The sequence below is a fragment of the Schistocerca serialis genome, chromosome 1, assembly GCF_023864345.2.
Source record: "Schistocerca serialis cubense isolate TAMUIC-IGC-003099 chromosome 1, iqSchSeri2.2, whole genome shotgun sequence".
Taxonomy (NCBI): Eukaryota; Metazoa; Arthropoda; class Insecta; order Orthoptera; family Acrididae; genus Schistocerca; species Schistocerca serialis.
This window is the reverse complement of record NC_064638.1, coordinates 260337818-260362387: the sequence shown is the minus strand read 5'-3', so window position 1 is coordinate 260362387 and position 24570 is coordinate 260337818. Positions and strand designations below refer to the sequence as shown.

Sequence of the window (24570 nt, the reverse complement as noted above, 5' to 3'; positions counted from 1 at the left end):
GATTTTGGTGCCAGTATGTATCTTTGTGCCTACAAAGCATGCCTGTGTGGCGCTACATATATTCGACGGCAGAAGTTAGTTGTGGCGGCACCCACCAACATTTTTCAGAACTCCCGCTTGCTTTGCACTCGATTCTAAGCCGCAGGCGGTTTTTTGGATCTCAAAAACCGGAAAAAAGTGCGGCTTAGATTCGAGTAAATACGGTATGTATTATAATCAGTCCTAATAGAGAAACTTCATTACTTGAAAAAGAAAAAAAAAACTGTCTTAAAAACCCACATTCAGCCACAATGAATCACAGAAAGGATAGGAGACTGAGCAATAAATGCTTTTACCACTTACTCAGTGATGTAAAGAATCTGACAAATAATAAAACTTACTTCAAACATAAAGTGAAATCTTATCTGTCTGGCAACTCCTTCTACTCTACAAATAAAAAAGATGCATTAGGATTAAAGCAGAAAACAAATGTGTACCTGGTCAGCATACTGCCATATTTTCTTCACTGATAAAATGGAAATGTCATCTGACTAGGGCCTCCCGTCGGGTAGACCGTTCGCCTGGTGCAGGTCTTTCGATTTGACGCCACTTCGGCGACCTGCGTGTCGATGGGGATGAAATGATGATGATTGGGACAACACAACACCCAGTCCCTGAGCGGAGAAAATTTCCGACCCAGCCGGGAATTGAACCCGGGCCCTTGAAATTTATTACGTAACTAAACTAGTCGACACATTCCACATTGTAGTGACAGATTATAATTATGGTCCATATAACATGTAATTAATGTACTAACAATCTGTTCTATGCAAAATACAGGTTTTAAGATATTGTCTCGTTAGAATGAAGTTTCAAGACTCCAGCACAGAAAGGATATATTGCACAAGATGTATAACATCCTTTGCAATACAAAAAACAGCATTGTTTTCCTCAACCTGTCAAGTCAGCAGCTGACTTGGTGTGTATAAAATATGATCATTTGGCACATAGTCTATCATAAATACAAATTAATTATTTAAAACATTAAAAATCCAGAGATTCAATCATCTTTGTAAATTATGCTTATGTAATTCCTTAAGCAATTTGTCCAGGTTAAATGGATTATAAGTAAACACCTGAGTCCCAAAACATTGTTAATGAGCCATGAGAGACACAACTCATATGCAAAATTCTGAAGCATCAGAGTTCTGACCGAAGTTCCTTCCGTTGAATCACTGAACTTGTTCTCCAATGTTGTACTGTGTGGAAATATCTATGCGGAATAATGCAGTCCTGTGAAGAACATCACTACTACTGCTTTCATGTCTTGTATGATGACCAGTTAATGAGAGTTGATGAATAATTGGGATAGATTCACGTTTGTGAGTATATGTGTTGCTGAGTGCGAGAATTGATAGGCTCCTACAAGAGGTTCATTTGCAAATGAGTAAAACAGTAAATTGCATGAAAAGTTGCATGAACAAACTAGATTGTTTTTGCAGAATGAATTGGGTTATCGTAAGCTATATAACGTGTTTTGTGATTGAAGGGAAACTGCATTTGGAGGTATGATTTCGGAAAGTGGATTATAGACACAACACACTTGGAATTAAAGGTGATTAACATATTAATGGTTAGGGTTTACCAAATAATAAGAGAAATGTCTCTTCTTCTGGTACCGCATGACACCGAATTTGAATCCGCACCAGACCTCATGGACGTCGAAAACCCATAGAGGTCTCTGCACCATAAGCTGTTGCAGCGTGTGCTTCCTGGCCCGCTTTTAGTGTGGGGGCGCCACAGTGGAACACGTGGTCACAGCGGCCAATAGTGGCGCCCCCGAGAGTGTACTTAAGCGCCAGCCACTCACTCATCCAGTCAGTCTAATCTCGCTTAAGTCGGTTTACACCTCGCTTGCGCTAGACTACTTTCTTCCTGGTTCGTGTACGAGTTTGTTTCCTTGTGACTGTTGTTCGGTCTTGTCGTATTCATTCTGTCCTACGTTGGGCGTGTCCGTCCTTTTCCGTTGGGTTGTTGTTCGCGGGCATTCCGCGGGTCCCACCGCGCCTTCCGTCAGTGCTACCCCGCGACCGTCCTGGTCGCAGTTACAACACTTCTGTCGTGGGGAACTGCTGAACAATTTAAGCTCTTTAAGACTAAGTGAGCAGTTATTTAGTGAAGGGGATCTGATCCTACATTAATTCAAATTTTTCATTTAGTCTACAGTTGCGGCTTAAACTCTGAATTTCTTGCCAGAGGCTAATACTTTTCTTTATGTTAATCTGCTCAAGTTCTAAATGTCATGCAGGCTGCATTGCCATTTACATCCACCTTTGAAGCATTATCTTTATATCGCTGTCCAAGTAACACACATGGGGACTACTGGCACATTCCCATCTTAAACAGATCTACACAGCAAACACATGTGTAAGATTCAAAATTGATTTAGAAAATACTGAGTACAGTGACGCAGCTGTTAAGGTGCAAGATACATGTTCTCATCTAAGTTTTCTGTGTTGATTAAGGTGAATGTCAGACTGATTCATATAAAAAAAAAAAATTACACTGAACATTTACTGCTCCATCCTTGTGTAATATGAACTTGTGCTCCATATCTGATAACATCGTTATGACAGAATTTTAAACCCAAACTTTCTTTCCTGTCTTGTTTTCAAACATGCCATAAAACTCAAGAGTGCTTCCACTACTAAGCCCAAATACTGTATGTTTATGTAGCATGGAGCTATACTAATGTTGAAGATGTTCTTAGGGAAATATGTACAAATTTGTAAGCTTTCAATAGTATCCACCACTGTCTTTATCAGGAAATCTACTGACTATTAAAAAAAATTACAGATTTCCACAGCTGAAAAATGATGCAGTGGTGGCCACTGCAGCCAACATTGGCTGATTGTTAATATGTCATCTGCACCAATATTGTTCCCACTTTGATGTGTAATATGGTACACACCCAACTGCAATCTCTTTGGACCACACACTTACTTCCAGATGCCTTTGAGTGTGTAACACAAGCATGTATTACAATTGAAATCACACTCATATTTTTATCCTCACTGACATCAATCTGTGGAATAGTTCTGTCAAGCTATGGATATATTTTAGGACAATAAATGATAAGAGCCTTATAATTTTCAACTATAGCCAGCAAGAGATAGACTGGAGTCCATTTTTTGATTAAAAAGATGTAAATAATAAGTATAACACATACACACAAAAAGGTTTAACTTATGCAAGCTTTTGGAGCCAGTGGCTCCTTCTTCCGGCAGAAGAGTGTAAGTAGAAAGAAGAGGGGTAAAGGTAAAGGACTGGAGAGGTTTAGGAAAATGGGTACGATTCGGAAAATCACCCATAACCCCAGGTCAGGGGACACTTACTGGACAGGATGAGAAGGAAAGTCTTTCCTTTTCCCGTACGGTAAGTCTCCCCTGACCCAGGGTTCTGGGTGGCTTTTCGGAACTGTACCCCTTTTCCTAAACCTCTCCACTCCATTTCCTTCACCCCTAATCCTTCCCCTTCAACTCTTCTGCCGAAAGAAGACACCACTGTCTCCGAAGTTCAACCTTTGTGTGTGTGTGCGTGCGTGTGTGTGTGTGTGTGTGTGTGTGTGTGTGTGTGTGTTTTCTCCTGCCGCTGCTTGGTGGGTAGATTTTTTATCTATCCAATTACATTATACTTATATCCAAACAAAGATAATAAATCACTCTAAGAGTACGTGCATAAAATCTGAAACTGAGAAAACAAAACAAAAACCATATTGAATGTGATGAAAAGAGAAACTGGCAGAAAAACAGAGAACATGACACACACACACACACACACACACACACACACACACACACAGAAATTAATCAATATTTTAAAGACACTTGAAATGGGGTTTTAGAAATCTTGAAGTTTTTACAGTTCCACAAGAAGTAGTTGTCCATGACAGACTAAAACTGGCTGCAGTGATACAGGTCTTTCAAAAATGAGATATAAGTAATGTCAGGCACAGACTGAGTCTCTTTTCTTTCACCTTCCACAATATCCTGAACAAAAGTCAATTTGGTGTGTGTGCTGGTCTTTGTACTGAAAAAGCAATCTTCTTCTTTAACAATCAAGTTCTGGAAGCCATTAACAGGAAAAATCTCCAGTATCATTTGCGATCTCTCAAAAGCCTTTCACTGTGTGAACCATCAAATTGTTTTGAAAAAGGCAGTATATCATATTTAGGTGGTACTGTCAGTTCATGGCTTCAGTTATACCCAAAGGACTGAAAGCAGACTGCAATGCTGGACGGCTCATCCAGAGAACCTGGCTCATCTGAGTGGAATAACAGAAGCTGCAGTGTATCACAAGGCCCTACTTTAGGTTGACTGCTATTTCTTAAGTTCATTAACAACCTCCATCTTTGATCTGACACAAAGAGTAAATTTACCCTTTTCACAGATGATATTGCAATTCTCAGTGGTGAATTGTCAGATAATATTGGAACAAACTGTGAACAAAGTTTTCACTGATATCTTAAACTGGTTTTCTCCAAACAGTCTCTCACTCAATGTAGATAAAATCCATTATATGAGGTTCCATAAACCACAAAGAAATCTTGAAGCAATTAACGTAAGTGTAGAGATCAACCAATCTGAAAAGTTGAAAGGACAAAATTGCTGGGTGCCTATATTGGGAGCAAATCTAATCAGTCATTCCACCTTCTTCAACCTTTTAACAGACAGCTCAACAATATTTGCACTGTGGGTTATTGCTTCAGTGACTCAAGTAGAAAGAATTAAGCTTCCCTGCTTTGGCTACTTTCATTCATTAATGTTGTGTGCTACTATATTCTGGGGGAATCAATCTCTTGCAAAAAATAAATTAATTAATTTAAAAAATTAAAAAATCATTTCATGAAAAAAGCTGTCAGAATAATGACTGGTATCCATCATAAGCACTCTTGCTGGTACTTGTTTTGAAAGAGGGGGTTCTTTCCATCTCCTCACTGCATATTTTTCTCTCTACAAATACAACAGAAAATATCATGGTTGCAACACAAGAATAAAAACAGTCTGCACATTGAGCTGAATAGTCTTAATCTGGTTAAAAAAGAAATTTATTACTCCAGCATTAAGCCGTTTAATGCTATACCATCATACATCAAATGTCTTCAGAAACAAATGCCAAAATTCAAACAAATTCTCAAAGAGTACCTAATAGAGAAAACTTTTCAAATGGTCAATTAACTTCTGAGAGAAAATGAATGTCACCACTAAACTTAACAATTGTTTTCGAGCTAGTTTTGATTAATTTTATTTTGAGCACTGCCAGAGACATGTGAAAATTTGGTTTTTGGTATTCATGTATTTATTTTATACTAACTGAAAAAGACCCACTTCACATGGTTTTTATTTTCATTTGTTTCCTGCAAACACCTCCAGATCACTCAATAACACTGAGAAAACAGTAAAAATGAATATCCAAAAAATCATAAAAATTAGTATGTCACACTAAAAAGTACTTTCCAATGTTTGAAATGAAATGGCGAATCATGATGATGCCCTGTTCTCTATGTTGTTAGTAGTACGTGGTAATTGTCGCAGTGGACATTTTATTTGTGTTAAAGAAGAGATGGACATGTCGATCCCTTTGTGTCCCTGTCACAGTCGATATGGGATGTTTTGCTGGATGAAACCATGTCCTATAGTTCATAAATTGAGACGATGGACTCGTCATAGGTGCAGGATGACTACAGCTGAAAAAGGGTCATCTTTAACTTCCGCCCATCCATTTTTAAACCATGTGAACCATTCATAACAGCAAGTACAGCTTAATCACTCATCACCGTAGGCTTCCTGCATCATTTGGTATGTCTCTGCAAAGGTTCTCTTGAGTTTCATGCAGAATTTGGTGCAGACACATTGCTCCTCTAACTCTGCCATCTCAAAATTTACAAACTGTGCAACACAGCATGCTACTCAATACAGCACTGAACAGTAACTACCAAACAGATAACAATGCAACTTCTGGCAGTTACATTAAACACAGGCATGTGCAGGGATGCCAACCGCATTTCGCTCCAACACACCACTGGTGCAAAATTGCAAATGCATAGCTTCGCCATTTTGTGTACTGAAAACTGACCCACACAAAAACTGTTACTTTAAAGGGAATAGTTTGCATCACTCTAGCCAAAAGAGAGCTCTGCTTAACACTGTGATACATACAGCTAAAAGTACGTTCCAAGAAACATTTTGATGTGATGCTTCCAATCTGTGCAGCAATATCACATGAAATTGATAACATATTCAGCTGATTAAATGAACTGAAGAGATTCTGCATCCTGTGAAGGATAGTCATGGCCTCAGAGTGCCATGTATTTAGAAAATTTCATATGAGTGTGGTAGGAGCTATGTGTGACAGCCTATGCAATTTCCCAACATTGTACTGAAACACATTCTGGCCCGAGATGATGCAACTGGCAGTCGTGTGTGCATGAGGTGTGTGCTTGCTTGTGTGTGTGTGTGTGTGTGTGTGTGTGTGTGTGTGTGTGTGTGTTTTACTGTGCCTGTCTGCAACTTGAAGTGTCTTCTTTACAATAAGTAGCAATCTGTCTTTCTTACACTGGTGATATTGCTACATGGAGTTTCCATTGTTTATACTGAAACACAGCAGTATATTTCTAATACAATCATTTGTAACTGAACACAGATTATGAATATGCACAAGATTTTGTCAGAGCGCACACATCAAAATTACTGGGACTCAAGACATCAAAGCGGCTGTGTCAACAGTTGTAACACATGTAAGGGTTGCCACTCAGTGACATGTGGATGCAGGAATTTGATCCCAAGATATTACAAAGTGAAATATCTCATATTACACACCATATTTGGACCCATATTGCTGTGAATAGCCTGTTCACATTCAAGCCAATATAATCTATGGTTGCAGGGGCCAACACTACATCATCTTTACTTTGTGGAATTCTGCCACTTTTTTGACAATCAGTACATTTCCTGGCAAGACAATGGATGATGCTATTGAAATTCCATCATTTTATACACATTTAACATGGCTAGTTCACTGAGAAAATTTTAAACGTCAATACAATTCAATGTTCAATCTGTTGCCTTGGTTATTGTGTCAATGTCTCTCACTGACAGGACCAGTTTTACATCCGACAATGTCATGCTCACTCGTCATATTCTGTGAACTGAGGTGATAGCAGTGCCTTCCTTCCAGTACAAAAGCTGTCTCTAATTCAGTCGCTTACCATATTACGTTGCCTCATAGCTTACCTTATGTAGTCACCTGTCTGTAAGGACGGCAGCCTACGGTCAATTTCATAGAAGATACACTGCAAGATAGGCCCTGTTGGCTCCCGAAGCATAAGGACTTTCTGAGGGTACTTCATCCCTGGCTGAACAGAAACTAATGAACCTGTAAAGATAAATAAGACATAACAAAATAAATTCTTACTGATAAATATTATTCTTCATTTACATGTGTTGCTGCGGGTTCCACTTACAAAAAAAAACTAAACAACAGAGCTGTAAAAAGTATGTACAAGTTCAAAAAGTATATATAAAATAACACATTACTACATTAAACAATGGAAACTCCAGGAATATCAACAATGCAGGAAAACACAGATTGCTACTTACCGTAAAGAAGAGATGTTAAATTGCAGAAATGCACAATTAAAAGACAGTTACACAAAGCTCTCGGCCACAGCCTTCTCCAGCAAAAGAGAAACGCACATACCATTCATACACTCAAGCACACCTGATTGCCAACTCCTCGATCTGGCCCAAGATGCTGGATTTGGAGATCGTGTGTGCATGAGATGTGCTTGCTTGTATGTTATGAATGGTGTGTGTTTCCCTTTTGCTGATGAAGGCTATGGCCGAAAGTTATATGTATATATCTTTTAAATGTACCTATCTGCAACTTAATGTATCTTCTTTATATTAGCACATCAGTATGTTTAATCACTTTCAAATAGTTCTGGGTCATAAATAAATAAAGAATGATAAGCAACTGTAGGTACACAAATGCCATCAACAGGAAATATCTTCAGTTTCACAAAGCAGTTAAATAAGAGTATTAACCCACTAAGGACTTGTGTGGCAAATACATCACAGCAAATGCCTGACTATTTGTCAGTTTATACATATGAATTAAAAATCTCTAAAGTGCACGCCCTCGAATTCTAAGCACTTAAAGCATACAATAAATGTCTCAAATCATTAATATTTTGAATAACTTGGTGTTCATATCGACAGCTAAACTGATGTAGATTTAATTGTTATGCAAGTGACTAGCAGAGGAAGGAAAATCAAGACAGTATTATGTTACACTACAGATATCCATCCATCTATCAGAACTTGAATCTGTTGACAACAAATACAGTGTGGAGCAGAGGAAATGGTACTAGTATTTGGCAACAAGTCAGGATATTGATCTTGAACGACCATTGGCAAACAGCTCAGACAATCCAGTTTCAGTCGCTATGCTCGACAATGCAGGAAAACACAGATTGCTACTTACCGTAAAGAAGATACATTAAATTGCAGAAACACACAATTAAAAGACAGTTACACAAAGCTTTTGGCCACAGCCTTCTCCAGCAAAAGAGAAACACACATACCATTCATACATTCAAGCAAGCACACATGATCCCCAACTCCAGCATATGGCCCAAGATGCTGGTTGAGCAGAGAGATCCATGCGTTCGTGGTCGAGCAGTTCCTTAGAAACAATAATTCTGTAGCCATGGTTCAATGTCTTTTCTGTTGAAAGTTTAATGTTGGGTGTGAAGATGCAGTCAAAGATCAAAACACTACACTCCAATGGGTTGCAGTATTTAGAAGTACTCGATTTGTGATGGAGAAGAAACCACTTGGTCTTTCCCGTTCAGTTCAAACTCCAGAAAATGTAAATAGATCGAGAATGGCATTTCTTATAAGCCCGAAAGGATCCAATAGGCGACAGGCAAATTTCACTAGTGCAAAACAATGCTTATCCAGTAGCTAAGTGAAATGGATTTTGTGTAGTACAAAGAATTTTGCAGTGTAATGGACACTGTTCTTATGGAAGATGCAGATTCCCAGTACTCATGGGTGATGAAGCCCTTTTTCATCTGTATGGTTATGTTAATGCACGAACTGTTGGTACTGACCATTGGAGAACCAACATGAACTTCACTAAAAACCTCTTCACAGATCAAAAGTAACAGTGTGATGTGGTATCTTCACAATAGGGATTGTTGGACACGTTACTTATTTTGAAGAGGGAGGAACTGCAGTTACTGTGTCATCAGTGCGCTATGTCAAAATGTTAAACAACCTTCTTCACTCACAACTTGAAAGGCATTGAGTGAACCTGGGAGAAATTTTGCTAAAAACAGGATCGTGCCACAGCACACAAGGCAAGAGCATCCATGGAAGTGGTTCGAGAAATGTTCCCACGATATGTCATTTTATATACGGTGGTGTTCCTGGGCCTCCATGTTCACCAGATCTATTGATCTGTGACTTCTTCTTGTGAGGCTGCTTGAAATCATGAGTGTACATGAACAAGCCCCATACAATCGATGACCTCAAGATTTCCATTCATCAGGAAATTGAAGCTGTGCCTAATCAAATGTTGGAGAGAGCCATTCATTAACTTTCAGGAGAGGATTTAAATTTGTATCCGTCAAGGACATCAATTAAGATTAAAAAAAAATAAAACTAGTTTCCATTACTGAGTAGTGAAAAACATGTGTTTCCTCTGCTCCATCCCATATTTTATAGCAGTTCCTGTAGCACAGTTGTTTAATCCTTGTAGTCATCACAAAAATGCGAAGTGTCTATTGAATGACGAAAATCAACATTTTCCTTACAACAGGCACATCTGATAAAAAAAATTGATGCAGTCAAGCACTTCATAGTAATTACCAGTTTATTTAAACTGAATTAGGATGGAGTAAGAAATGGTCGTGACTGTTAATCTGCACAGCTGTGTAGCAGGCATACTTGATCAAATTCATAAGACATGGTGATGCAAACTTACAATGCACAAATGACAGAAGTTTAACAATACTGTTCCGCTGATAAACCTTAAGTGACTAAGACCTATCAGAAATTATATTGTCCAACAGTTTTCTGAAAAATGCTTTCCACTGATGAAAAATTTCTTTATAAAGAGGCTGAATCACACTGATGGTTCTGGTTGAAATCCAGATTATATTAACAGTCTTTTTGTCATCCTCCTAAAGACAGAGCTGTAGAAGTGTATTTATATTAAGGCCAAGAGTCCAACAAAAGCAAGGAACTGTTTTCTGCAACTGGTAAGATGTTTCAGATATAAAATTGAAAATTATTCTCTCCTGTTTTTCCAAATTTTGCTATGCTGATTATAAGATTTTTGGAACTAAACAATCCTTTAAAAAAATTAAAAAAATAAAAAAGTAAGTGCTCCTAATTTGCCTTGAGCCTCCTGAAGATAACTGTAAAGCTGAGGAAACAGTAATTCACTGATACTTGTCACTGGCATTGTTGTATAAGAATGTGTCATAGCATTCATCAATTCGATAAGCAACTCCTGTCTTTTTTTTCATTCGAAATAATAAAGAGCAATTTGCATGCAGTTCTTGCATGAATCTGAATGATTACTTATTCACAGCACTTTAGGGGATAACCATAAACTTCATCTTCACATCAGCTACGAATTTCTCTATATTAATGATATCTCCTCTACATGTTTAGTTGAAGTAATCTTCATAATTACAAGACTTCCTGTTCTGTATAATTTCCTGGATCTGTTTAATCAGGTCAAAGAACCATGGAAACCAGTAATGTTTATCTCACTTGCAAATCAGTGTGCCTCGTCTCATAGATCTCCCTCAATGAAGGTGCACTGACTTCCACGAGCAGTTCTAAGACTTTTGGATAGTTTTTCTTTCACATTTTTGAGAGTTTCACGTAGAAACATTTTTTATACTTCATGTAAATCTTTTTCCTATTTATATAATTCACATCCAGATTTTAGTAAACAAAACTGGCTTTGCACATTGCTTTTACTTCAAGCATTTTGTCCCTCCTTCATTTAACCAAAAAATTTACAGCCTTTTTTTGTCACTGAAAGCTATTATTGTACATGTCTTCTTCTATTACTGTACATGTCTTTCTTCTAGGAATGTATTGCAGTTTTGTTCTTTATTGTTTGAACCACAGTTCATGGAATTGTAAGATTTATTTTCTGGTTCTTTTGTTTCCACAATCTCTAACGAAATGTCGACATCAGTCAAATGAAAGTCAAAGAAATTGGCTGATAAGTAACACATATGTAGGTCTTCAGGAGAAGTAGGTGAGTTTGACTGTATACAGCGTTCCTCATATATTATCTTTGTAAGATTGAAAACATTAACTGTATTCCACATTACTATGAAACTCTGGAACGTGTACAAAGACAATTAATTAAGTTTTATCTTCACTGTCAACACTTAGCGATACTGCAAAGGCAAATGCTAATTATTATGGATATTGAATGAGTTCCATATTCGAGCAAAGAATAACTGTCAACAATTCTGTCAGAGAAACTATCAACAGAAACCAAAATTTGCTTTGCAAATTATGATCATATTGTACTGTGTTTACAAATTTTCTATCTGCCAAAGATTCATGCCTGCCACAACTACTATGGTATGGGTGTACATTTCTCCAGCCGCCTGGCGAGCTACAAATTTGACAATTTTCAACATTTGTTTAAAATACTTGCAGTGTGTCTGGCAGCTAAAATTCTGCCATTGTGTTTCTTTCAATGTATTCTTCCTATGTAAAATATTTCAGACCAAGTTTCGACATCATATTAGACTGTTCCCTTGTTACTTGAAAACCTGCATCCCTGTTGATAAAATTGTCTAGAATATTGATATGTATGGCCACTTTAAAAACACAATCCCAGAACGATGATGATGAGTATAAAACTTCAGTGTTTTTGTAAAACAAGTATGAGAAAGACACTGCAGCACTGTTTAACATGTGCTTACCTCAACCTATTTCTTATTTACCAAAAAGTAGAGATTGTCGCCCTGGGAAGTCATCAGTCTCCCATGGTGGCCAAATACTTTATGGAAGACTTTGCGGAAAAAGTACTGCGGTCAACAAGTCTCTAACTTCCTGCTTCTGGAGGTATGTAAACAGTACATTTGTGGTGTTGCTACATGGAATAGAGACATTACCTATGTTTATTCAGCATTTGAACTCATTCCTGAATATTCAGTTCACCATGGAAATTGAAAATGATAGCATCTTACCATTCCTGGATGTCATGGTTACAAGAAAACCTGACAGTACACCGGGAGGGGCATAGTGTCTACCACAAGCCAACATGCAGAGATATATTTGCAGGCCACAAGCTGTCATCATCATGCTCTTGTCCTTATGCTCTCTTGTACGTAGAGCAGCACTTGTAGTCTCAGAAAACGATAGTCTGTTGGGTGAGTTACACCATGTAAGAATGTTGCTCTAAGAGAACAGTTATTCTGATAAACAAATATGCAATGCATTCTGATCAAAGCGAGATCAATACAGGGGCATCCAGTTCAAGTGTTCATTTGTTTACTCACCTGAAGTGTTTGTTTATTCAATCTTGTCGCAGAACTGAGACAATATGTAGTTTAATTTATTTGTTATGGGTTTACTCTATCTCGTTGTGTAATAAAATCTCCATGGTGCCCTATTTCATAAAATTAACTTATCCAGACCAGCTAGTAAAAGCCAGATAACAATACTTCTGCTCTTGCTACTGGACTTCCTCCCCTGTGCAGTGTCTTCTGTGCTAGACACTGAAAGACAGCTGGACTCTTTCTCAATTTTACATACTGACCAACAATATTTCTTCTTTTGACACCAATCTATTTAAGCTTCTTTACACAATGAGCAAACTGTCATCAGATATGTATATTACAATCATATCACAAATGTTTGGATACAAATATATTGTACAGTGAAAATACATTTTGACAAGCCAGAATGATAGTTTATAAAACTTCTTTTGTTCTCGCTTATACAATGTCACTTTTGTTATGGCGAGCACAATTCTACCACGACTGTAACACACATCCAACCTGTGATATCTAAGAACAAGCAGCCCACAGCAGGCAGACATGCTAAACACATCATACCATCTTGAAGATATGCATGTTCAGCAATCTAACTCATACATTAAAAGAGGTCTGTTATGAAGACTTGATATTAAAAATTTAACATAACCAATTTTAAGCCCAAGAACAATAATTGTTATGTGCAGCCATCAATAACCTAACAGAATGAATGTAAAGTCTTATGGACCAAATGCCAATAAAAATACTATGTTCTAATTCTATCTCATTCTTATCCCTACACGTTAAATATTCTTGGAAATTCTACTGTTGAATATAGTGGGAAGTCCGCTTGTTCAGCACTGTGTGATACATCATCTACGAAAGATCTGTTTACAATTTTATGTGCTGTTTGAAAAGTGCATATTATTTATAATGGACTGTGATTTCTGGTAAGTTATATATATGAAATCTTTTTTTACCTAGTTTCTTGCAACATGAACTTTAAATGTGCAAACAAATTCAAAAATTGCAGATTGTCCAATAAGAATGTTTTGTATAACAAGATGGGATGATAGACGAACAAACGGATGGGAGGTCAGACTGGAGTTTAGAATGCAAGTGACTATTATGAAACTGACATATAAATGGGTTGGGTATGTATCAAGATGAAATGATGGGAGATGGACAAAGAAGGTTATGTGTTGGGTTCTTTGTGATAAGAAAATACCTAGAAGACAGCCTCACAGAAGATCTGACATGAAAGAACTTATATGCAAAAATCTGAAGACTGTGTGTATAGAGAAGACTGGAAGATTCTTTTATCCAACAGCAGATGACAATTGGTTGATGATGATGATGGGACAGAATAGTCCATTTCATGCACAAATCTGTATCAGATTTTATACATGTGGGTACTGTAAAAGCCTACAACCTTCATTTGCATATCTCATCACAACGTAATGCCACCAAGAACTCCTGATGAGCCCTTTGTGGAAAGTGCCATTGATTCCTCCACTTTTACAAACTTTTTTACTAGGTGAGGTACATCAAAACTAAGTCTTCTGAAATTTTTGTCACTTTTCTTTCAGTCTCATGCACATGGCAGGCATTATTTATTGTGGAATCCAAAAGCCACATCAGTACTGAAGGCAATACAACACTGGTTGACGCCCTGGTTCCACCCCTGTTTTTATTGTACATATGAATTGCTGCTGGGTTGGGACATTTGTGTGTTTTTCATGCTGGGAACGAAATATTTTTATGAACTTGAGTGGTTTTTCCCATAGCAAATCCGAGACAACAATGTCCACATTACTGTCTATCCATTTTACAATTAAAATACCACCTCTTCTTCTTTTATGGTTCTTCAAAATATTTCAGTTTTACCGAACATCGCATAAAATTCTGAAAAACAGCAAACAGTCTCTAGATGTAAACAGTTGCTTCGTAAGTACAAGATAATAGTTACTGAACTATGCTGATGTGAAAGATAATGTAACACAATGTTATCTATACAGTTTGTACTGTACTGCCACGCAATGGCATCTTCACTGACCTGTGACCCCACGTTCCGTCGGACATGTCTGATAGACGCTACTCAAATATATACATTTCTGTAAGAGCGCGGTGGCTGCTTGACATTTGTTTAAGTGTGGACGCACTAATATCATCCAAACTCCTATGGCAGTCAATAATTTGCAAGTAGGAGGTTAATAGGTGACAGACAATGCATTTCAGTGTGTGGTAAGTTCGAAATTTGAGTCAGTCAGGAGCCACATTCTGATGGCAGAAGCAGTCTTGGCAATCAGTCATGAGAAGCAGTAAGCCTGGGTTCAAGTCCTGGTCAGGCACAAATTTTCAACTTTTGCTATTGCATTACCACAATGCCTTGTGCAGCTGAAAGTCACAAAATGCCATCCATCCCTTCCTTCCCTTTCTTTCCCCATTATTTGTTTCATATAAATGTATGCACCAGCCATGTCATCATAAGTTGTATCTACTCTGTTGGACATGTCCAATACAACAGACAACAATTCAAATATATATATTACTACAATGATGTTTGTACAAAGCAAGGATCTATGTAAATATGACTGTGAGGTATGTTTTCACTGTTTTGTTGCACAGAAATTTGTACTATTGGCTTTGGATTATATTGATGTAAGTTTATTTTATGTTGTTTTACAGTTGTCATTTCCTTAAGAATGTGAACACTATAATGACAAAGTGTTTTACTTATTCTCTTGATTTAAACACCACATGTTTCTATCCTGTTACGTACTTCTAACAACTTTCACATAATTATTCTTATTAATGTTTCTGTGTTCCAACATTTTTGAGTTGTGACCTTCTACAATTTCCAGATATGAAGATGACCATTTAAGTGGTCAAAACAAGTAATTATTGTTTTCTAACTGTGATCATTGCCAAATACAGGTTTTAATAAAATCTAAAACATTCAAGTTGACAGATCACTGTCTCCATTCTGATTATGTCAGATAGTTAAAATAAATTTTATTTCCAACTGCAATATGAATGTAACGTGAAAACTATGGACAGTTGTGAAAAGTGCCCTCTAAGTGTACATTCACTTGTTGTGTTCATGTGTCCTAAGCACACAAATTTGTCAATGGTGTCATTAATCTTTGCTACTTTCCTATCAGCACACTCTTCTTCTAAATAGGCCCAGTGGTATGAGTGACTGCCACCTCCACCGATAGTTGTCACCAGATGCAGATATGGAGGGGTATGTGGTCGGCACATTGTTCTCCTGGCCGTTGCCAGCTTTCATGACTAGAGCCACTGCTTCTCAGTCAAGTTGCTCATCGATTGGCCTCACAAGGACTGAGTGCACCCTATTTGCCAACAGTGCTCAGCAAGCATGGACAGTCACCTATCCGAGTGCTAGCCAAGACTGACACTGCTTAACTCTTGTGATCTGACACGAAACGGTGTTACCACTGTAACAACAACAAAGGCTATCAGCATGCTAATTGACCATTATTTTGATCTTACTTTAATCTTACATCTGGCCCACTATAACACTTGCTCTGTTCAGTTCCTCCATCGTTCACTGGAGTTCTTCTGTACCAAAAGCAACCAAAAAGCTGTTATCTCCAAATCATAGGTGGTTCGCATAATCCATTTATGCCTATTCCTTCTTCATCCCAATTTAATTGTTAAATTATGTTATCCTTGGTTGCACAAAATAGTTTCGGTGGAATGGATTCACTTTGTATAATTTACTTCTCAAGTTTAAAGTTTTCACTCTCTTGATATAATAAAATGGAACCAGTAACCTCCTTGTATAAATTCTTGAACAAACTGAAGTAGGTTGATTCTATTCCTTGGTTCTCAAATGCTGCCAGCATAGATTTTATTGCAGCAGAATCAAGCACTTATCATAGTCCAGGTATGGGGTTTGATAAAAAAGTAATAAGAATTTTTTAATTTTGCGGGCATTATAAATCTGCTTATGAATTTTTTTTATCTTATTGGTACACATGTATAAATTTAGTTTATTGTTGGCAGTCAAAAAGGTTATACATGTGAAATTACTGTGAATAAGACAAGAGGTTGTGAATGGTACAAATGTTTCAAAGAAAATCGAGAAGATGCTGAAGACGACAACCACCCTGGATGCACTAGCACATCAGTTACTGACGACACTGTGAAAGAAGTAGAGAAATGGTTCTGGAAAATCAGAGATGTTGCTCACAATGTCAGCACATCCTCTGACTCATGCCAAGCAATTTTTTCAGATGTTTTGAGCATGAAACATTCAGCAGCAAAGTTTGTTCCAAAACTCTTGTATATCGACCAAAAACGACATTGTGTAGACGTCACTCATGAATTGCTGTAAGAAGCCGACAACAATCCAGAACTTATAAAGGAGCTTAAACAACTGACAAAATGTGTGTACAGATGTGACGTCGAGACCAAGGCAAACTGCCTGATGAGCCAAGACTGAAAAAAATTCGACAGTTTCGATCATATGTGAAGGTTCTTTACACTGTTTACTTCGATTACAATGGCATAGCGCATCATGAGTTCCTGCCTTATGGTCTTACAGTCAATAAGGATTAGTACCTGGAAGTTATGTGCTATTTGTGTTGAGCAGACATAAGACAACAACCAGAAATTGCATCGTGATAATGCTCTTGCTCACACATCAATGATTGTTCGCGCTTTTTTGCCAAAAAGCAAAACCATTATGTTGCCTTAGCCATTGTGTTCACCAGACATGATCCCATGACTGCTTTTTATTCCTGAGGCTGAAGGAACTATGAAAGAATGTTGTTACGGCACCACTGATGAGATAAAAACAAAATTGCGGCAGGAGCTGAACACCGTAACAAAAAGTGAGTTCCAGAAGTACTTCCGATATTGGAAAAAACGCTGGCTCAAGTGTACTATACCTGAGGGGGATTACTTTGAAGGGTATACAGCTGGTATCAATGCATAAATGAAGATTCTTTAAGAAAAACAAAACTTCTTGCTACTTTTTGATCAAACCTCATATTCCATACAAAGTTGTAACTGGTACTCGTTGCATCTTTCAGTAGTCTGTGGGTACTATAGATGGCTCACTGAGCTACAATCACTTCTCAAAGCAGCTTGTTCTTTCCACTGGTAAATTTCTGAAGTTCTTCTAGTTGTTCAGAAAGAATTTTTGTAAAAGTCTTGTTTACCACTGGTAAAACCCAAATGAACCAGTTGTTCACATATTCTCTGCTTCTTTTCTTGTGGATTACAATTACAGCTTTGTTCCAACTATCTAGTATTGTCTGCTTACACAAACATTCTGTGAATAATTGCACAAGTCTTGCTTTCACCACCTGCCTCCCTGCTTAAATCATTTCTACTGCTACTCTATCCTTCCAGAGCTCTTTTTCTTCCAGTGCACAAAATTGCTTTCCCTTCTTTTTCTGGCAGTACTTTAGAAATGCAACCATTCTTACACTCTATTATCTGAATGTTCATTTCCTTAGGTGCAACTAAATAGATTTTTGAAGAAATATTTGAATACTTTTAGTATGAATTAACTATTCTCTCCTGACTTGTGGTGTTGATTAATGTGACAAGTGCACTAACAAGGGAACCTCCCCATCGCACCCCCCTAAGATTTAGTTATAAGTTGGCACAGTGGATAGGCCTTGAAAAACTGAACACAGATCAATCGAGAAAACAGGAAGAAGTTGTGTGGAACTATGAAAAAAAATAAACAAAATATACAAACTGAGTGGTCCAGGTGCAACATATGCAACATCAAGCAATGTGAGCTCAGGGGTGCCGTGGTCCCATGGTTAGCGTGAGCAGCTGCAGAATGAGAGGTCCTAGATTCAAGCCTTCCCTCGAGTGAAAAGTTTTAATTTTTTATTTTCGGACAATTATCAAAGTTCAGGCACTCACACATAATCAACTTCGCTCTCCAAAATTCCAGGACATGTTTACATATGCTTGGACATATGCAGGATTTGTCGATCTACACACGGAAAAATTTGAAAACGTTAAAAACATATGTTTTGACAGAGCACAGGGAAAACTGTGCGACTGTGAAACTGTTGCATTCATTTGTTGCAGTTTATGTGACAAACTCTTATGTTTTCATCACTTTTTTGGGAGTGATTATCACATCCACAAGAAAACCTAAATCAGGAAAGGTAGAAGAAACTTTTTACCCATTCGCCAAGTGTACAAGTTAGGTGGGTCGACAACATATTCCTGTCACGTGACGCAAATGACGTCACCAGTGTCTTATAGAATATATCAGACGTGTTTTCCTGTGGAGGAGTCGGTTGAGCTATGACCTTGCGATCAAATGTTTTCGGTTCCCATTGGAGAGGCACTTACCTTCGTCTACTAATCGCATGGTTTTGCGATGCGGTCGCAAAACACAGACACTAAACTTATTACAGTGAACAGAGACGTTAATGAACGAACGGACAGATCATAACTTTGTGAAGATAATGAAAGTAAACTTTTCACTCGAGGGAAGACTTGAACCTAGGACCTCTCGTTCCGCAGCTGCTCACTCTAACCATGGGACCACGGCGCTCCTGAGCGCAATTTATCCTTGATGTTGCCTATCTTGCACATGGACTACTCAGTTTGTATATTTTGCTTATTTTTTTCATAGTTCCACACAACTTCTTTCTGTTTTCTCGATTGATCTGTGTTCAGTTTTTCAAGGCCTATCCACTGTGCCAACTTATAACTTAATCTGAGGGGGGTGCGATGGGGAGGTTCCCTTGTAAGAATGGTTAATACAGCAAAGACATTCCAAAAGTCTTCATGAGTACCTTTACAATGGTCTCCCAGTCATCAGGTCCATCTGACATCCTGACATGTGATATGATGTCTACACACCCCAAATGCCTGTTCCATTTTTTTCATATTGTCTATGTTATAGTCTTATTATTATACTTTTTGGATTGTCTCATAAATGTTTCTGAATACTTTTATGTAATTCAGTTAATTCTGTCTGAAATATAAGTTTACTATTCCCACCAGTGGACATTTGTATGGACACAGATGAGCTATTATGGGACTTGTGGCAAAGCAGTGCAGAAAGCTATAACAGACAGCAAGTGTGTAGTACAACATGTAATTAAATAGTAATGGGAATTTTTGTTTTTCTTGAAGAATCTTGATTTATTCATCGACACCAACTTTGTCCCATTCAAAGTAGCCTCCTCAGATATAATACATTTGTGCCAGCACTTTTTCCTATCTTTGAAGCACTTTTGGAAGTCACTTTTCATTATGGTGTTCAGCTTCTTCAACGATTCTGTTTTTATCTCATTAATGGTGACAAAATGACATCCTTTCATTGTTCTCTTTAGCCTCAGGAACAGAAAGTAGACACAGGGGGGACATGTCTGGTGAGTACAGTGGCTGAAGCAACATAACGATTTTGTTTTTTGCCAAAAAAATCATGAACAAGCATTAAAGTGTGAGCAGGAGCATTAGTGTGATGTAACTTCCATGAGCGGTTTTGCTACAATTCTGGTTGTTTTCTTCTGATTGCTTCATGCAAAAGGAATATAACTTTCAGATACTATTCCTTATGGGCCATAGAACCACAAGACAGAAACTCATGGTGCAGTATCCCAGTGTAATAAAAGAAAACTGAGAATAATCTTCACATGTGATCAAACTTGTCAATTTTTTTTTCAGTCTTAGCTCTTCAGGCAGTTTCTATTGGGCCTTGGTTTCAACATCATACCCATATATTTATGTTTCGTCATCTGCTATAGCTTTCTTTAGAAGTTCTGGATCATTATCAACTTCATTCAGCACTTCCTTGTGTGATAAATACATTAAATAATTTCTGGTCCAAATTCAACAATTTCGGAACAAACTTCACTGCTACATGTTTCATGACTAAAACATCCAAAAAAATTGCCTGGCATGAGCTTAAGGACACACGATCATCAGCAACTTCTCTGATTGTGATTTGGCAATTTTCCAGAACCATTTTCTTAACTTCATGCACGTTGTCATCAGTAATTGATGTGCTAGGGCATCCAAGATGGTTGCCGTCTCCAATGGCATCTTGAACCCCCTTGAAACGTTTATACCACAACTAAACATTTGTCTCACTCTCAGTTGGTTCACTGTAAGCCACAGTCAACATTTCAAATACAGTGTTACACTTTATGCAATTTTTCAAGCAAAATTTAATCCAAATTCTTTGATCCATCTTTTTTGAACGTAAAAATCTGCCAAGCTCTTGGAAAGGCATATAACTTTTTGACTGCCAACAATAAAGTAAATAATCAAAACAGTTGGAAATGTAAACATGCATCAGGAACACGTTTAGCAACAGGATATAAAAAGTTGAAAATCAGATGTATGAAGCCCACGGAATTAAAAAATTCCCTTCATTTTTTGATCACGCCTCATGTGGACAGACCTGCTGCCCCAGGTGTTTACCTGTCAGCAGTCAGCTTTTTTACTGAGATCGACTAACAAGGACGTGGCTTCCACATCACACCAAGCTCTTGATTCTACATGTTACTTGTTCTCATCAATCATGTTGGCTGCATTTTTGCAACTACCTACGCAGTGTCCACACTCTCTGCTTGCCATAGGTCATAGGTCTTTATATGCATAAATAAAATTTTTTCAACAACTGCCCAATAGCATAACGTGCCTGACAGATGGCAGAGCAAACTTTAAACCTAAGCTGTAATAATTTTTCCTGAACAACTCATTCTATTCCATGGATGACTTTCATTTAAAAACTGGTAGACTGAAAAAATAAAATAAATAAAACACACAGCTGAGTCAGACTAAAAAAATAATGTGTTGATTGACGTTAACACGAATCATGTTACATATCCTGTAAGTCGTTCCACGTCATTTCAATAAAAGGATCATTCAAATGATATATGCAACATGTAACTAACTAGTTAACTTCAGTGGTAGACCATCTGCCCAGGAATAACACACCCTCTCCAGTTCTGTGACAGTGGTCATGGCAGAAAACAGGCCATTTTCAGCCCTATGTGACCTTTGAAGCAGAGGGATTTAGTACACCTGCCAATGGACACGCATATGGACACAGGTAAGCTGTCAGTGGTCTCATGGCAGAGTAGTATACAAATATGGCACACGCAGAGTGTTATCTGGGCAGACTCCCTGACACAGGTATTTATTTGCAGTCAGTGATAGTCGGTCAGTTCTTACACTGAGATAAACTAAAAGGGATCTGGCTTAGAAAGTGTGTTGTATTCTTGGTTTCAAGTTTGAGTTGCGTCAATCATTCACACTAGTTGCGCTTGTGATTTCTCTGTGCCTACACAGAGTTCTTTCTCTCCACTCCCCATAGATTGACCCATATGGCAAGCTTTTTCTCTCACAGGGTTCAGCTTTCCAGTTTCCCTGTCGAGCACCTATCTTCAAGCTAGAATAGTGACATTTGTGCCAACAGGATGGTTTAGAGGCATTGTTACACCCATGCAGATACAAAAATAAGAAATATGTTTTAACTAATATTATACTGCAAACAAGTAGAGATGTTGCAAGGGCACAGAGGAGCAAACAAAACAAAGTTTCAGAGGACAGAAGACAGCTGATTCTTCCATTCCATGCGAACTAGTAATTATCCGTCTTTTACTATGATTTATTTTCTATTTTGTGTTTCACCTTGGATCAATCAAAAACATGTATATTAATGCTGAAATAAATTTATATAATGTAGAAACTTCTTTTTCTTTCCACTCACTTCAGTTTCAATGCTACAAAAGATGAGTATGGCATAATCAACTTAAGGTTGAAGTTCTTTTGTCTGTGTTTGCCTTAACAATACATATGTTATTGGCTGTGGTCCACCTTTAGCAAAACACAATTTTGTTTTTCATCCCAAACATGTTTCACTGCTGATGCTGCCAACTGCAATGAAACATGTTTGAGATAGAAAACAAAATTGTGTTTTGCTTAAGGCAGACCCCACCAAAAACATCTGAGCATGATGTGTATCAGTATATGAAACATAGCCCTGTTCCCCACTGAATAGTTCCTAGATTTTAACTAAAGTAGTAAGCTAAAAATGACAACATTTTCATTTTCAAATAAAATATAATTTATGTAATTCCAACTAACACTGACCTTCAGTATCAGGCTAGTACCTTGAATGTATTATAGTAATGCCACACTTATTGTGTAAATCTGTTTTTGGAGATGTGTCATAAGTGTATCAATGGAATTATTCTCTAGCAAGCACTTGCAATGCAGGCATTGGCTTGAGAGCGAATGTTAACATTTGAAACTGGTCCCCACCAAGAAATTGTACACAAATCTGACAGAAACTGAAACAAATGAGTTAACAAATTTAAGCAAACGTTGCTGAAGACTCTTTATTTGTGAAGACTTTAACGTTTATTTTCTGTCATAGAAATTAATGAGAACATCTCAGATGTTGATTCCCAGCTTATTTTTCGCAATAAAGTTCTCAACAGGGGTAGGAGATTAATAGTTCTGTCAGTGAGTGACTTAGATATAAAAGTGAAAATATTGCAGAACCACAGAGAGGTTAGATTTAAATATGTGTTAAAAAGTGGGTCCAGTGGATCCCATTGAAAAATACTTAACCAAAAATGGATTCCTGTTTACTTACCAAAGACTTCAAATAACAAGTTTGCAAAGCTCAGTATTTTTTCCCATTTCACTATCTTGTCCACAGTGCCAGATAGAACTCGTAAACCTGCAGTAGATGATACAACTTCCTGTTCAGCAGAGAAAGAAAGAAAGCACGGGATAGCACATCACTCATTTGGACAGTAAAAAACATCGGTTTTGTACCACGAAATTTACAACTACAAGTAATGCTGCAATAAACTGACCCATAAATTCAAAGCTTTAACAAACTTGAAGCCTAATTAAAGAACTCAAAAATAACAAAGATCCTGGAGAGGATTCAATTATCACAGAAATGTGGGAAAGAGCCAGCAACTAAGTAACTTCAATCACTTTTGGGGGAAATTTGAGAAACAGAGAAAATTCCACACAAACAGAAATGCACTCTCAAATATCCTTTTTCACAAGAAAAAAAGATGGACAAAAATAGAGGTATCTGTTTAGTGGCTGTTACATACAAAATCCTATCCAGGGCCCTTAAAAATTATTTAGGATAATTAGACCATCAGCTTGATGAATACCATGTAGTTTTTAAAATCAGCCAGTTCTGTGTAGAACAGATCATGAATTTCAAACCGATCATAAGGAACCATTGTACAAGAAGCAAGAATCTCGGTGTAACCTCTGTAGACTTCATGAAATACCACAACTTCATAGACAGAGGAACAGTCATACATGCTAGAAAAAGTCAGTACAGACAAAAAACTTTGGCAACAATTGAAGAAACATGGACAGAAACATTGTCCAAAATAAAACTATCTAGCCTTTGCAGATGATTTAGCAATATTTTCTGAAAACATTGATACAGCAACTGAGCAAATCATCCTTTTGAAAGAGACTGCAGAAAAGATTGGACTACACGTTTCTTTTGAGACAACAGAATTCAAAATAAACATTAAACATCCTCTAAATTTCTTAAGCACAATATATGTTAGAATCAACAGAGTGAATAAATTTCATTTCTTGAGAAATAATAAAACCCACAGTCTAGATAAAAAAGAAAAAAAAACAGTCCAGAAAATGGATATGGCTTATCAAATAATGAGGGACATTTACAATAAAAAATCACTCTCAGTAAAAACAAAAATCCAATGCTACAACATTGTCATATAAGTGGAGAGACTTTATGCAGCAGAATGTTAAGTTCTTAACAAAATGGGAGAAACTGACTGAGTTGGAGAAAGAGGAAAGAAGATACTGCAGAAAATACTAAGTCCGAGAAAAGTTGGGAGTACATGGATGAAAAGAGGTACATAATGAAGAAATCTGCACTCAAACTGAAAACTGTCTGATGCCCTCAGGAAAAGAGGAACTTTACTTTATGGTCACTTGGTTCAGTGAACCCAGAAAGACTGACTGAAAGA

At 37.4% G+C, this 24570-nt stretch overlaps 1 protein-coding gene across 2 annotated transcripts in view; it reads right to left on the bottom strand.

The window, feature by feature from the left end:
* Nucleotides 1-24570, bottom strand: part of LOC126467228 (spermatogenesis-associated protein 22) — a 222407-nt gene that overhangs the window by 18887 nt on the left and 178950 nt on the right. For both annotated transcript variants that reach the window (XM_050096446.1, XM_050096447.1), the window contains exons 4-5: nucleotides 23187-23295; nucleotides 7272-7413 (exon numbers count right to left, since the gene is read on the bottom strand). In XM_050096446.1, the coding sequence (XP_049952403.1) occupies nucleotides 7272-7413; nucleotides 23187-23295 (251 nt within the window). The remainder of the gene's footprint in view (nucleotides 1-7271; nucleotides 7414-23186; nucleotides 23296-24570) is intronic.